At 35.0% G+C, this 15264-nt stretch overlaps 1 protein-coding gene across 12 annotated transcripts in view; it reads right to left on the bottom strand.

Annotated features, from left to right (window-relative positions):
* The window catches only part of LOC106881555 (SWI/SNF-related matrix-associated actin-dependent regulator of chromatin subfamily A member 2), a 74084-nt gene that overhangs the window by 1879 nt on the left and 56941 nt on the right, over positions 1 to 15264 (bottom strand). For 5 of the 12 annotated variants that reach the window (XM_014931988.3, XM_014931990.3, XM_089362045.1 and 2 more), the window contains 13 exons: positions 14417 to 14559; positions 13945 to 14132; positions 12963 to 13244; positions 11006 to 11083; positions 10125 to 10232; positions 9543 to 9653; positions 8477 to 8706; positions 7553 to 7658; positions 5753 to 5854; positions 4712 to 4892; positions 3717 to 3787; positions 2417 to 2449; positions 360 to 519 (listed from right to left, as the gene is read on the bottom strand). In XM_014931988.3, the coding sequence (XP_014787474.1) occupies positions 397 to 519; positions 2417 to 2449; positions 3717 to 3787; positions 4712 to 4892; positions 5753 to 5854; positions 7553 to 7658; positions 8477 to 8706; positions 9543 to 9653; positions 10125 to 10232; positions 11006 to 11083; positions 12963 to 13244; positions 13945 to 14132; positions 14417 to 14559 (1756 nt within the window). In that variant the 3' untranslated portion in view covers positions 360 to 396. The remainder of the gene's footprint in view (positions 1 to 359; positions 520 to 2416; positions 2450 to 3716; positions 3788 to 4711; positions 4893 to 5752; positions 5855 to 7552; positions 7659 to 8476; positions 8707 to 9542; positions 9654 to 10124; positions 10233 to 11005; positions 11084 to 12962; positions 13245 to 13944; positions 14133 to 14416; positions 14560 to 15264) is intronic. The other 7 variants (XM_014931992.3, XM_089362047.1, XM_089362048.1 and 4 more) reach the window with 4 other exon arrangements.

Below are 15264 nucleotides of genomic sequence, written 5' to 3'. Positions count from 1 at the left end.
CAGAGGCTCCCCTCATCAGCTTGTCCCTACCAGCTTAGATAAAACCAGCATCGGTTAACTGCTTGGTTGATATAATCAAGCATCTTCTCCTGTAAATGTTGAGGCCTTAAGTTAGGAAATATTATTATTTTTAGATTTATTGATGGAGTATTAGACAAAATCCAGCAGTATGCATCTCTTTAGGTTCTCAGTAGCAGTCAAATACTGTCAACAGCTTTGTATATTCTATGTAAGGAAACCTTATTTCTACCATTTCTTGAGTTAGAAATAGCTTGTAATTTCTACTGAGAGCCACTACAACAACAATCACCATGCCTTTCTTTACAGTTCTGTCTGCACCAGAGAAGAGTGGTACTAACCTCAAGTCCCAGGGCTGTCCCTGAGTACAAATAACTTTCAGTTCATTTCACCACAGGAAACACTAACACCAACACTACCTTCTGTGTCTTCATCATCACTGATAACAGGACGATTTTTGGCCGCTCGCATTTTTCTTTTCCGAGGTTTTATTTCTTGGGCCTAAATAGAAATAAATTGTATCAAATGACATTTCGTCTCATGTCTGCTTCACATTGACAGCACCAAGAACTAACCATTCCATAAACCTCAGTAATTTCAGGAAATGATAGCATTTTTTTTGCTAAATTCATTTGAAGTCTTATCATTCTTAAACTAGGTTCATTTCTAAATGTTTAATATGGACGACTTAAACATTAAGAAAGATTTATTAATGAAATGTATGTATCTATATTAGTAAATGTGTTAATATTTGTAGATTATTGATGAATAAAGAGTGTTAGTTGTCCACTCCACTGTATTAGAAGAGATGTGGAAGCTGGTTAGGGATGTTTAATGGAAAATGAGATGAGGTGAGAGATATAGTTTTGAATAACATTCTATTTTCAATAATATTTCAACTGGAGTACAACTCTAAGGCAAATGTTCAAATGAATCACAACAAACAAGAACATGGTATAACAAAGATAAATGAAGAACATTTAACAATGCAAAATGAGTCAAGAGTCGTTTTTTTAGCAAAAATGAATATGCCAGCACTAATATGTCCAAGAAAATTATTTTACATATTCTCTCTCTCTCCCCCTCTCTCTGTGCATGCATGTGCGCGCTTGGGGGGTACAAATCCAGTTCCAAAATTTCAGTGCTGTTGCTCTAATTGCACCAGTGAGTTGGACACATGGCTTGCAGCATGACAACATTCTCATCACAAAGAGATATCCATGGCACTTTTCTTTTCGGTGATTTTTTCAGAAGAATGGTGCACTGGTGAAACAGACAGTGAAGCCTGGTGCAGTTTTCTGCCTAGCCAGCCTCAGCCAAACCATCCAACCCATGCCAGCGTGGAATATGGATGTTAAATGATGATGACGATGATACACACACACACATATATGAAGGATAGTCCTTCTGGTTACAGCAGTGGTGTAGCCTCTCCTGTTGTTTCAGCTACATCCATTTTCTACAACTGCCAGACACCAAATGATATCAAAATTTTTTTCACAAAAAGCCTTGTTGTCATGAATGCATTTAGCTTTGCTTTACATCATCACCAATTACCTTTCAGGTGACAGCTGACCAAAGTTTACCTGCAGAATTGGTTGGAAAATGGATCACCCAGAAACAAAGTATTTTTCAAGATGATTGATTATGGCTAATTCCCTGAATTTGGCACAAGTTCATTTTTTAGTTAGATTGTGTTACAATGGGGAATGCTGGCAGTCAAAATGGCAATAATACATCCCTCATAACTCCTAGATTGTATGACAAATGGCCATTGATGAGCAACACATAATGTATGTACGAGGGGGTACCTAAAAGCTAGAAACATTCCCTGTTGTAGTTCAGGCTTCTGCCACTAGGAGCCACTTGATGTGACCCTCAGGCATCAATATGCCAACTGGCAGCACTGAGTGTAGTCCTATTACCACATAGTGCATCTTTGTTTTGCAGTGCTTCTCCCTGTTTTTGCAATGGTTGAAATAAAGGAACAGCGGAAAACACGTCTGGACTGATGCATTGCTTCAAATGGAGACTACTTTGAAGGCCATTAAAGAGTAAACATGTAAAACTAAGTGAACAAAATAATATTGCAAAATTCCAGTTTCTCTTGGGTATACCCTTGTATAATGTAAAAAACATATAACAAGTACTGAAAGCTGAAGAAAAATGCTAAGATTGAATGTTGCAAGGCCAGTGTACACATCTTATTTACTAGGAGTGAGAAAACTGTTCTGTACATATTTCTACACATATGTGTGATGGTTATGTGTGTATGTACACCTCTGACTTGTTATAGTTATCAAGTTGTGGATACAAGTGTGTAAATATTTTAAGTAAGTCTCAAGCCTAAAAAGAAGAAAGCCAATTCATGTGGAAAAGCATAGAAGAAAATACTTACAGCAGCAAAATGTTCCTGTATGTTACTAGGTGCCTGTGAATGAAGTGAAAAGCTAAGTGAGTGTGTACTGAAAAAATGGAAAAGCCATGTCACACAACTGCGATGGTCACACATTAAATATTTTTAGGAACTAAAAGAAAAATTTCATGTTTTCAACAACATAGGACTTATGAATTACAGCAGCTAATAATTTAATTAATGATGACATTTTAGACACATCACTAGACCGTACTTACAAAGACCTTGGATTCATAAAACACAAAAAACTTGGATTCATAAATAAACAATCATGACACTCATTCTCCATTGTGTTTAGAAACCTCATATCTAATACAATTAGGATAATCTCTAGCCTATCATCATCTAACGAAAATTTTGGTAGGATGTGCTTTCAACAGAGAAAAACAAAATATCATACACCCCACACAATCCAGGAATAGACAGAGAAAAAATATATAGCTTATATTCTCTTTTTCTCTAAATGTAAAACTTTTTGTACATAAAAAATTCCTGGTCTTTCAAGATAAGCATCTCCTAAATATTCCTTGAGTACAGAAAAACTTTCAATGAGTGTTCTGTGAAAATTATGTACAGTTGTGGTTTCCATGACAGCACTCCTCTCAAGTAACCATATTAAACAAGACAATATGGTTTGTGTGAGCACAAATGCAGATCCTTGGCCTTGAGATCAGGCATGCAGTATGAAGTTGAAGTAAACTGAACAATGCCAAATCAGGCAATCAAGAAAAACAATTACATAGACATGGTTGAAGGTAAATTCAAACAAAGATATTACAACAATGGATCATCCTTCAGACACATCAACATTAGAAATTCCACAACACTAACCAACCATATTTTGAAACTAAGAGACCAGAATATTAACTACAGCTTCAAGTAGAAGGTCCTTGAAAAATGGGAGCCATACATAAATAGACTGAGAAAATACAGGATTTGCACAGAGCGTGATCGTTACTAGCGTCGCCTTACTGGCACTTTTTTTAGTAAAATATTCTTTATATTAAACAATAATTTAATGGATTCCTTGCAGCAACTCAAGTTATTTGATTTAGACAAGATGTGTTCTTTCCATGGAATAGAGCCTGCATTTTTTAAAGCTTTGATCTTTTGAAGACTCTGCTCAATTTAATGGTGTAGTTGCTGTTCCAATTTCTCATTTCCCAATATGGTTAGCTGTCATAGGATTCCTTTTGTCAGTGTCTGAAAGGTGGTTCATATTTCTGAAACCTACTCCAGAATTAAATGACAAGGAAAACAATGTTCAGCTGTCAGAACTTACCTCTTTACAAGCCTTCTTTGCTGAACTAGATGCATCTTTATTTAATTTAATTTTTACTTTCACAGTCTGACCTGTAAAGAAAAGTCAAATATACATTTATCAAACACAAGATAAATACAGTTATATTTTTTATACAAATGATGTCAAACAATAACGTAGAGCAAATTTTACAGATGGAATGAATGAAAGAGAGAGAGAGAGAGGATGATTATCTATGTGTACCTATGTAACCCCATCATCAACCATATATTGTAGGCTAACTACATCATCATCATCATTATTTAATGTCCATTTTCTATCCTGGTGCGTAAATTTTTCAACCCAATATTTACATGCTATTATTTATAGCTTTATATCCCAAATTCTCTTGAAAGTGTATAAATTCTTGGAATATAACTACGCGCGCGCGTGTGTGTGTGTGTGTGTGAGTGAGAGAGAGAAGGCAGAGTTACACATATTTAGGGTTTTCTTCGAAGAAAGGTAACTGTGTATATCTCAGATCCAAACAGCTTAACGAGATGAGTTAAATTGTAAGCTAATTAATGTGTTTAGAGCAGGCCTGGCCAACTTTAATCACAGAAAGCGTTTTGAGGGCCGCATGTATACTGACAGAACTGAAAGCATTTTGCTTTCTCACGCTATTATTACAATAATGAATGAATGATCGTTGATTCAACATGAAATATTATCATTGCAAAAACAGTAGTATCTTTCTTTTTTATTTTCATTACAATCTTTAATTCCTAATAAAATTTTTTTAATGTTTGTAACCTATTTCGAGAAAGTACCAAGTGAGCCGCAATATAAAAGTCTGCAGGCCACATGCAGCCTGTGCGCCTCAGGTTGGCCAACCCGGGTTTAGAATCAACATATTGCAACTTTACAAGACAGCAATCCCTGGAGATGGAGGTGAGCATGTTCATGCTACATGCTCAGGAAAACAGTAATCTTAACACAACAATCTTAGTTCAAACCATAAAAATCATGAAACATACTAGGTGTTTCTTCTTCTTCATCTTCATCATCATCATCATCTTGATCATCATCACTATCAGGATTTCCAGCATCATCGTCATCACTGAAGCTGTCATCGGATGATGGCAGGTAGCCATCTTTTTCTAATCGTTCTCTGGCATTAGTAAATACGGATTGTAGCACAATGGAATCCTCGTATATCTGAAACAAACAGAGCAATGGTTTTAATTCACATGACAAGAAAGACATATGCAATAACATATTACATGCATGCATTGTATATCTAACATCAGTACTTATAAATGTATTAAAAAAACTCAAGGCTTCGTTCCGAATGCCAGTGGATCACTGAGAACAAGGTTTGAATCTAATTTGGTCCCTAAATGACAAATAGCTCTGATATTCTAAGCTAAGCCAACAATGCTTGTTCCAAAATAGAAATCAAATAAACAAAACATTTACCGATTTGTGCTAAAGTTAGTCAAGCTAGAATTAAATTAATATAGACACTTGAAACAACTTTAGATTAAAATATAAGTATGTATAACATTTATAATTATATATATAGAAATGTTGAACAGCCCATTTTATATAGACCATATATAATATAAAAAAACTGATAGCCAGTAAAACCTTTAAGTTACTCCAGCAAAACATTTCACAGAAAACACTTCTTTAGGCCAACAAATTCAATATTAATGTATTAAAATCTATGTCATTATTCCTCTTTATTAACTCAACATCAACAAAGACACAAATAGTAAAGCAGTAAACACATACACACACACACACTTTCTCTCAACCACACATAATCAATTATTGTATGATATGAAGGATGACATTTTGGTTAAGAAACACTAAATGATCCAAGTAGAAGAGCCAGGAGAAGAGAAAGAAATAGTGGAAGCTGATCTCGAAATGCTGAACCTCACAAAGCAGATGACGAAAGAGAAGAATTGATGTAATGGAGAAGACCATCCAACTTGTGCAAACATGAAAAATGAACAGATGATAATGCCAATGACGATGATGATGATGATAGAATTGTAATCAATACATACCAGAGAACCTTCTACATTAAATGTTTGTGCATTCTTACATAATAACATTACATCCCGTTCCAAATCATCGAGACTTCGATATTTGTGGTCTCTGATTCTAGCCTGCAAGAAGAGACAACATTTATATACATATGATATTAATGCATTTTAAAGTAATTCAATATACACAATATAATGAGTCTACCGCAGACCATACAGTTAGGCTAATATGTCATTTACTAGTAGTAAATAACATATTAATAACCTAATTGTATGGTCTGCAGAAGGTGGTGAGCTGGCAGAATTGTTACTGTGCCAGACAAAATGCTCAGCAGAATTTCTTCCAATCGGCGGCGAGCTGACAGAAACGTTAGCACGCCAGACGAAATGCTTAGCGGTATTTCGTCTGCCGTTACGTTCTGAGTTCAAATTCCGCCGAGGTCGACTTTGCCTTTCATCCTTTCGGGGTCGATAAATTGAAGTACCAGTTACGCACTGGAGTCGATGTAATCGACTTAATACCTTTGTCTGTCCTTGTTTGTCCCCTCTGTGTTTAGCCCCTTGTGGGCAATAAAGAAATAAGAATTTCTTCCAATCTGATATTCTAAGTTCAAATGCCAATGAGATCAACTTTGCCTTTCATTCTTTCAGAGTTGATAAAATAAATACCAGTCAAGTACTGAGGGTTGATGTAATTGACTTATCCACTCCCCTGAAATTGCTGGCCTTGTGCCAAAATTTGAAACCAATATGCCATTTATTGCAAAGTTCCTTAGAGCCATTAGCAGCAAATTTAAAAGAAAGGCGTGTAAATAAAAACACGCAGTAAATACTTCCGCATTCAGATTACTCTGTCGAATATTCCACTTATTTACTCACATTGTTTTGAATTAATCATGCATTATCTCATAGCTTCGAAATTTTGATGATATGATTGTATACTTTTAAAACAGGTAAAGTATTTAGGCCAGATATGGGTTAAAAACTGCAAACATACTATGTTACAAAACTAGAGTTGGTTGGAGATCATAAGTCCAACTCCCTAACCACTAAGCCACACGCCTCTACAAGTGTAGACAGCCTATCACTTAAAATGGTTAGAGAGGAAACAAAAGAACCATATTCTACTGGTTTCAGTCATTGGATTGTGGCCATCCACGGGTATTATTTTTAAGGATTGGCTCTAAGTATTTTTTGCCTAGAATGTATTTCATCAAAGCACAACCTGGGTGCAAGAAACATAACCCAGACATGTACACACAGCACAATATATTTTGAAGATATTATAAAAATATTTTTGCTTGCTGCACTATCACACACCCATTCACCAGACTCCAGCATAGTTTGTAGCAAGAAAAGGTTGCTTCACCCATTTGCTACCACTGCTTAGATGAGTTTGGGAAGTAATTGAGTAAAATAAATTTGTCGTTAGGTGTTTGGATTATAATTAATATGAAAATTTGATGGAAAGGTTTTAATTGTATCACTTTCCAAAAGGAAACTTGTATCATAGAACCAGGGTCCGTCTCAAGCAGATTGGTATTAAAAGGGTTAGAAAGGTGCTAATGAATCTGAGGCTACGACAGAAAACCCTTGGCTAAAGTGCCAAATCCAGAAAAACATAGTTGCTAAATGGACATAGATCCATAGTTGCTTTGAAGGGTGTATAAATTCTTGAATGTTGGAAAAGAGCCTTCAGTACACAATTTCCTATCTGCTCAGGTGGATGGTTACTAAATATTAAAGCAGTAGTTAATAATAATAACACAACAGTAACAATACAATATGATGTAAAATAGACAAAACACAGGTTAGACCTACCTTAATTTTTCTAAAATCAACTGGCTTTTTAATGATTTCATAGTATTCTGGTAATTCTTTACGTGATGGCAAACTAATAAAGACTTCACTAAGGACTCGACCATCACTAGAAAATAAATACATATAAAAACTTATATTAATCTACATACAACAGTAAACATATAAGCCAGATCATTGAAACAGTAACAACACTTACAGACACCCTCGTTATTGCACATAATGTAATTTTTAAAGTAAGTGTGTGTGTGAGAAAGAGAGGGGGGTGGAGGTAAGTGGGTCTTTCACAAACCATACAGATTAGTTTGAGTATTCAGTAGGATGAACAGCTAAGATTGTTGAAGGAAACCTGGTATTTTTTCTTCTCCACAAATAGAATAATTAAATGGTCAAGATATACAGCAAAACACCTGTGATAAAATATGAACCCATGACACAGTATTCAGTTGCGAGATTTCTTTGTAACAACAGCTTTTTTTTTCATTTCAGCCTATCAATGCTGTTAATCTTTTTATTCAAAATAGTCAACAACAAAATATTTTTTCCACCAGATCAAGTGACTAGTCACAGGTTGTTGATGGCAGAATTGGTGTTTGCTGAAACAGTAATGTTGATTGTGGAGGATCACAGCTTGAATGGAGCTGTGCTGGATGAGTAGTGGCTACTGTTTAGCTCCAGGTCAAGCAGACCTTTGATCAAATGCATTCCAGCCTTGACCATCCCACTTTTCTTTTATATTTTAGGGCTACATTGTCCTGTATTAAGACAGCAAGGGTGTGATTTGAAGGGATATGATAATTCAAGAGGCTCATGCACATGACAGCTAACACAAAAGTGTATATTACAACAACAGATGTATACTAGTGTATATAATACATCTACAGTAACAAATCAAACAGACTGACAATACAATATTTCAAAACAAACCTGTCTCTATAGCTAAGTACAACATCCAGTAATTTCTTCATCATTTTAGTTAATTTTGGAGGATTTGGAGGTTGTTTCTCAAGGGGAGGTCGCCCACGTCGCTTCTTTTCTTTCTTGTTTTGTGGAGTTGAGGCAGAATTTGAATCATCATCATCAACGTATTTTCGCTTTTTTGCTTTCTTTGCCTTTTTCTTCTCTTCCACTTCCTCTAGATTGCCATCTTCAATAGCCTTAAAGATTAAAAGATTATGTCAGATTAAGAAACACACGACTGAACAGCTTTATAATAACCATTCTTCTCACTCAGATATATAATAAACACATATAGGGGTTAAGTGACATCATATTGTTTACTTGTTGTTTTGATGTGGGGTGGTTCAGAGCTAAACAGTAGCAAATCCCACCCAAAACCCAACAGCAGATCATCACCATTTAACAACCATTTTCCTTGCTGGTATGGGTTGGATGGTTTGACAGGAACCGACAAGCTAGAGGACTGTACCAGGTTCCAGTCATCTGCTTTCGCATGGTTTCTACAGACAACTGGAGCCTGATGCAGATAAGGATGAATTAACTTCACATCAAGTCATTACATATTGAAATAATCTTGTGCAGACAAGTTGCTTCTTAAACGCAACTATTTGAAGATCAACATTGGTCCATCTGAACAGACATGGCTTGACTGACCTGAACACAAATGTAACTTGGCTGATCTTAACATAAACACAACATTGTAAACTGCTTTGTTAGAACAACTGTTAAGCTTTGGAATTACATCCTCACTAGTCAAGGTGGATACAGGAATGTTTTGTTAACAAATCAAACTACTTCAGTCTCATTTAAACCTGCTTCTTTTTAAATACTTATCCTCACTATGTATCTTATCTAACCATTTTCTCCTTTCATCTTCAATATCCAGTCATTTTAAAGTATTGATTCAAAGAAGCTTATGATTAAATAAAGAAAACCTACAGTAGTGAATTGAAACAAACATTTAATGAGACAGTGTTGACTTCTTCTATAACAAAAAGTCCCTTAATGTTTACAAGCAAGACAAAATACTTACTCTTAGCCACTGGCCATCTGTGAGAGAATCTGAATAATCTACTTCTTTTCTTGAGCGGGAGCCACGCCCAAATATTTTGTCTTCTTCTTCTTCATAGGTTAAACGTTCGACCTGAAAGATAAAGATAATCATGGATAATCTACAAGACTCCTTTCTTACTTGATCATATGGTTTCCTTACAGTTTTCTTTTTCTTCCAGTGAAGAGACAGTTGCAGAGCTACATTTCTGGAACATAATACAATAATATCGCCTACACCTAAGAGCTAATAAGAACCTCTATTTTGCAACCCGACCTGTTTTAGATACTAAATGGACACATTAGATGATTCTCTTATGATAGAGAATGGTGATGACTACAATATCTAACTTCATAGAGCTGGGATGATCATTGTTAAAGTAGGGCAAAACAACAATCTCAATAATTTACAGCCAGTAGGTTCTACAGAAGATACATTAATCTGCTCCTCTGAGTTCTAGAACTTTCTTGAATATCAGTATAGAAGAGAGAAAATTTTTGTTCACTGGTTAGGTAAATTATTAAGTATAACCCTTCCAACTAGATATCTTCTAGAAATACATACCTCTTTCTCATCCTTCCTTAACCATTCAGGTAATTCATCAGATTCCATTAATCGGGGCTTACGCTTTGGATCTCTAGCTTCTTGCCTTCGCCTTTCAAGGTCCATTTTCTGCAATAAAAACCAACAAAAACAATGAGTATATTAAAACTAATGATTAATTTTTACCTACACAACAGTTATCCCTGTGCCTCTTATGTTAATTTTCTCCATATCTCTCTTTCACTATACACACATATATATATATATATATATATATATATATATATATAAAATCATCATCGTTTAACATCAGATATGATGCAAAGCATGACTGAAAAGACCATTTATATTGGCTACTATATATATTTGTATATATAGGGGGAATAGATGAATAGATTTTCTTTTAGGCATGGTATATTGGAAAACAAAACTGATTACATTTAATTTATTTTGATTGAGTTTTTTTTTTTAATATGTGCAAGTTTATTTACACACACACACACACACACACACCAATTCAGATAAACACAAACCCCAAATGCTTAACAAAAGTGGCTTGTCACTTTGTTAGTGGTGGACTTGCATTCTGCAAAGGCAAAAAAACCTTCAATTCCAAAGAAATGCCAACACATACAGATATACATGTGTGTGTGTGCACATCAATATATAAGTACACACATCCATATCTTTCACCACAGTAAACAATAAAAACACTGATGTTACAACTGATTAACTGTCCTCTCATACATACATACATACAAAAAAAAAAAAAAAAATAATAATAATAATAATAATTTCATAGTATTTTGTTTGTAAGTACAATGAAGCAGTGATTCACTCATAGAATATCTGTAACTATTAGTCGCTGAAATGCAAAATGAAACTTAAGAGAAATAACTGACCTGATACAAGTCAAACTCTTCTTCAGTTCGAGCCAACATTTGGTTAACCGTCTCATCGTCAGGTACTTCATCTTCTTCCTGAAAGACAGAACGTGAAATAAATCCTCTAAGTAATTCACTCCTTGATGATGTGAATGGAGGAATTGTTATTAGACATTAAATGTTGTATCTTAGAATAGGACAGAAAGAAAGCAACAGTCTAAAATACTTCACCCATGAGTGACAGTTATTTCCACACTCAGAGATAGTCAAGACATTAATATATACATATATATACAAACATATATATATACAAACACACACATACACATACATACATAGCTAGTTGGATACTAATGTAAATGTTTCATCATCTATTGACTCAACAGCTTAGATGTCATCAGCAGCAGAGTCCCATAATAATAAGAACTGGTCTTCAGACACCAATTCTGGAGAAGATTATACATTGGGATGATTTCATTTTGTCTCCTCCAGACCCATTGGAGAAGTTGAACTTGTAGCTACAAACTGCTAGAAAGAGGACATCCACCGTTTTGTATTGGCTGTTGTATTCCTGGCTAGAATGCCTTTGATTTGTAAGTTTTCTGAATCAGGGCCAAACTGGTTCTAAGCTACTGTTACAGCTGAAACACTTGTCAAAATCACAGTGCCGCTATTACTTAGAGTTGACATCTTTCTTAACTACAGTATGTATTTATAGCTAAATGAACCTAGCCATTTGGAAGTTAAATATTCTGGACACAAACAGGTTATAAACTGCTGCCATTCCACTTGACTATCAACATTGTTGGATAAAAAGATAGCAATAAATGGTGTAAGGTTATTTTTATTACAGACCATCCAAATCAGAGTAATTATCTGGGAAATTTTCCAAAAGTCATTCTAAAGTCAGGTAGTATTGTGCTAGATATATGCTTATGAGGTCTAATAAAACTGAAACAAATCTCAAGTCGTCACCATAGTTACTAAAAGGTCAGACACACTTGCCACTCTTTGTGTCCGTCTAAATTTTAATAAATTGAAATCTCGGATTTCTCTCCCTTGCTCACAACTGGCGTTAACTTCAATCACTTTTCTTCTCCCTGAAGTAATTTCAATTAATTAAAAATTCTCTTCAGCTCACTACATAAATCATAGTGCCTGCTGAATACCAACAAAGTTTTAGGGGTCTGAACTCGGGACCTGCTTCAAAGAAGAATAAATAAGAGACAATTCGGATCTTTTTTAAAACGGGGGCCACATTTTTCATTAATGTTTTACGTGGTGTTTTTGGTACCGAAAGACTTTCAAACTTCGTATACTTATCTATTTTGTGTTATAGGACAGAAAAATATCTTTGTATTCGAATTTATTTCATGTAAAAAATTGTCTTATTTCGATAATTTCAACCAATCACTGACAAGTATTCAGTTGTTTACATTTACTCCTTTGGCTGATTAAGCGATGTAAAGCGTATTTAATCTCCATACCTTCGTTTTATTTGCTTTTTTCATTTTAAATTTGCTTTAACCCTAACCCTAGGGTTAGGGTTAGGGTTAATTGTTTCAGAATCGTTTGTTTATGTAGTCGGCACTTAATGTATATCGGCTGAATGGACGTCAGTGATTGGTTGAAATTACAGAAATACGACAACTTTAACATGGAATAATTTATGGATTTCTTTTTTTTTTAAGAAGACTAAGAGAAAAAGATGTTTTATATGACACATTCTACCAGTGTTCCAAGTTTCAAAGTGTTTCGTTAATGAAAAATGTGGCCCCCGTTTTAAAAAAGATCCGACAATTCTCCTCTTGGATGAGGCAGATAATAATTCCTGGAAGAGCTGGTACTTGTTTCCTAATAACTAAGTGAACTAAAATGTGAAGCACTAAATGTCCTACTGCACAATTACACAATTCAACACATGCAGCAAATTTAAACTCAAAATTTGGAGCCAATATTAAATATAAATACTCACTCCTCCATTACGAAATTTATTCACCTTGACATAAAAGCAATCACTTGCCTGTTCCTCCTCATCATTCTCTTGCATAAGTAGTGCTTGTAGGAATTGTCGGCGCTCAGTTCCAGTAGACTTTTGATCAAACATACCAGCTTGGATCACTTTCTCATCAACATTAAGTTTGTAACGTGCAGCTGCCAAAATTCGTTCTTCAACGCTATTGACAGTCATCAAACGAAGAACTCGTACTTCGTTTTGTTGACCGATACGATGCGCACGATCCTGAGCTTGCAGATCCTGAAATGACATAAAGGATAACATTGGTCAATATAGGTTACATAATCCTGGAAATCTTGAAAATTCCAAATACATACACAGTTTATACACACACACATCATTTATTTCTTCATATAGGAAAGAAGTCGTAACATATTTGGAGGCGAGAATACAAAGTTGTGATGATCCTAGATTTACCAGAAGTAGTGGAATAGAACATGGAAATGATAAAATATTGCCAAAGTTTTTTTTTTTTTTTTTAAAGGTATTTAACCAACTTCAAAATAAAGTTGATTTCGTTATTATTTGAACACACAAAGCTGTGATAACAGACAAGACACCACAAAGCATCTAGTCTTGGCATTCAACTGATTTGTTTTGAAAGACTAAAAAACAACGTGGTGAAAAAAAAATCAAACAATGAGTTTAGAAATATTTTCATGTCTAAATTGAGGAAGAGTTAAATCACTGTGATAGACATGGCTATGGACTGTTCAGAAAGAACATAGCTTCATCTGCTACACCTTCCATAAGGAAAGTGTACCATGATGCATCTAACATGTGTTTCCTTTCAACATAATACCTTGCTGAGCTGAGTGAAGCTTACGTCTCTCTCAATTGAAAATCATGGAGATTTACACAACAGTCACAGACAAGACTATTTTCAGTGGAAGTTAGCACATACTGATACATCAACATGAAACAGTTTTTGTTAACTTACTTGATGTGGATTCCAGTCAGAATCAAAGATAATGACAGTGTCTGCAGCTTGTAAATTCAAACCTAAACCACCTGCTCTAGTACTGAGCAGGAAAATAAAATAAGGAGATTCTTCTTGGTTAAATAAAGCCAAAAGATGGCCTCTGTCTTCTGACTTTGTTGTTCCATCAAGTCGTAAATAGCGTAAACCTGAAAAATAAACACATGAAAATATTCTTTCTCAGTAAGAAGAGGTAGCTAGTGATGAGCAAAGTGCAGCTAGACATTGATGTGTACTAGAGATGAGAGATGAATTCATATTGCCAAGTGACATATGCTAGCACTGAGTGGAGTGCTGGTGTTGAGTGATGTGTGCTAATGTTGAGTGATGTGTTCTTATGTTAAGCAAAATACGATATTCAATGAAATCTTTTTATGCCAAGTGGAATAAGCAACTGTTGAAGCGAGTGTGATGATATTGAATCAAAACTTACCTCTGCATACAAAGTAATCTTCCATGATGCTCATGAGGGACGTCATTTGACAGAAAAGAAGAACACGATGGTCTTTGGCACGCAATTTCGGAAGTATTCTATCAAGTAATTCAAACTTTCCAGATACTCGGTATAATTCCGGCCTGCAACATTAATAATTACAATAACAATAACAAAAATGGCAATAATAGGAGAAAGAGGGGACAGTAGTAGCACATAATGATAATAATAACAAAAAATGAGTTCTACTTTCTAGAAGTGAGTGTAAGGGATACAGTTAGGTCACCACAGTACAATTTGAACACAAAACAGGGGACACTGCTAACTAGTAACAGTAAAACCTATGCTAGCACTCCATACATCTGACTCTTCAGGCTTCTCTGTTTTATTACCTCTGCCTTAGCGAAGGTGGAGGTATTGTTTTTCAGTCGTGTTTGTTTGTTTGTCCATGGACAAGATATCTCAACAACTGCTGAATGGATTTGGGTAAAACTTTCAGGGATGTTTGGCCTAGTGACTGGTATGAACAGATTAGATTTTGGAATCGATCTGCTTTTTAATTTAAATTTTGAGAGCAGTCAGGTTCATTTTTAGTATTCTCGTTTTTGAGAGCAGTCTAGTTTATTTCAGATATTCTCATTTTAAAAATCACCTCTGGCTAATCGTTGAGAGGATGTTGGTGTTGCCTTGGCAGAGGTCTACGCTCTCTGAATGCCCTTATTTTAATGATTTTTTTAGTTAGCCAGACATACATTAGTGGATAAAAGGAAGTAATGCATAAGAAAATCTATATAATTTGTTCAATTGATCTAAAAAAAAAAAAAACTAATACTTATTTTATCCATCTT

The sequence above is a fragment of the Octopus bimaculoides genome, chromosome 13, assembly GCF_046866305.1.
Source record: "Octopus bimaculoides isolate indiv1 chromosome 13, ASM4686630v1, whole genome shotgun sequence".
NCBI lineage: Eukaryota > Metazoa > Mollusca > Cephalopoda > Octopoda > Octopodidae > Octopus > Octopus bimaculoides.
Note: the sequence above shows the minus strand (reverse complement) of the source record. Positions and strands in the feature narration are given on the sequence as shown.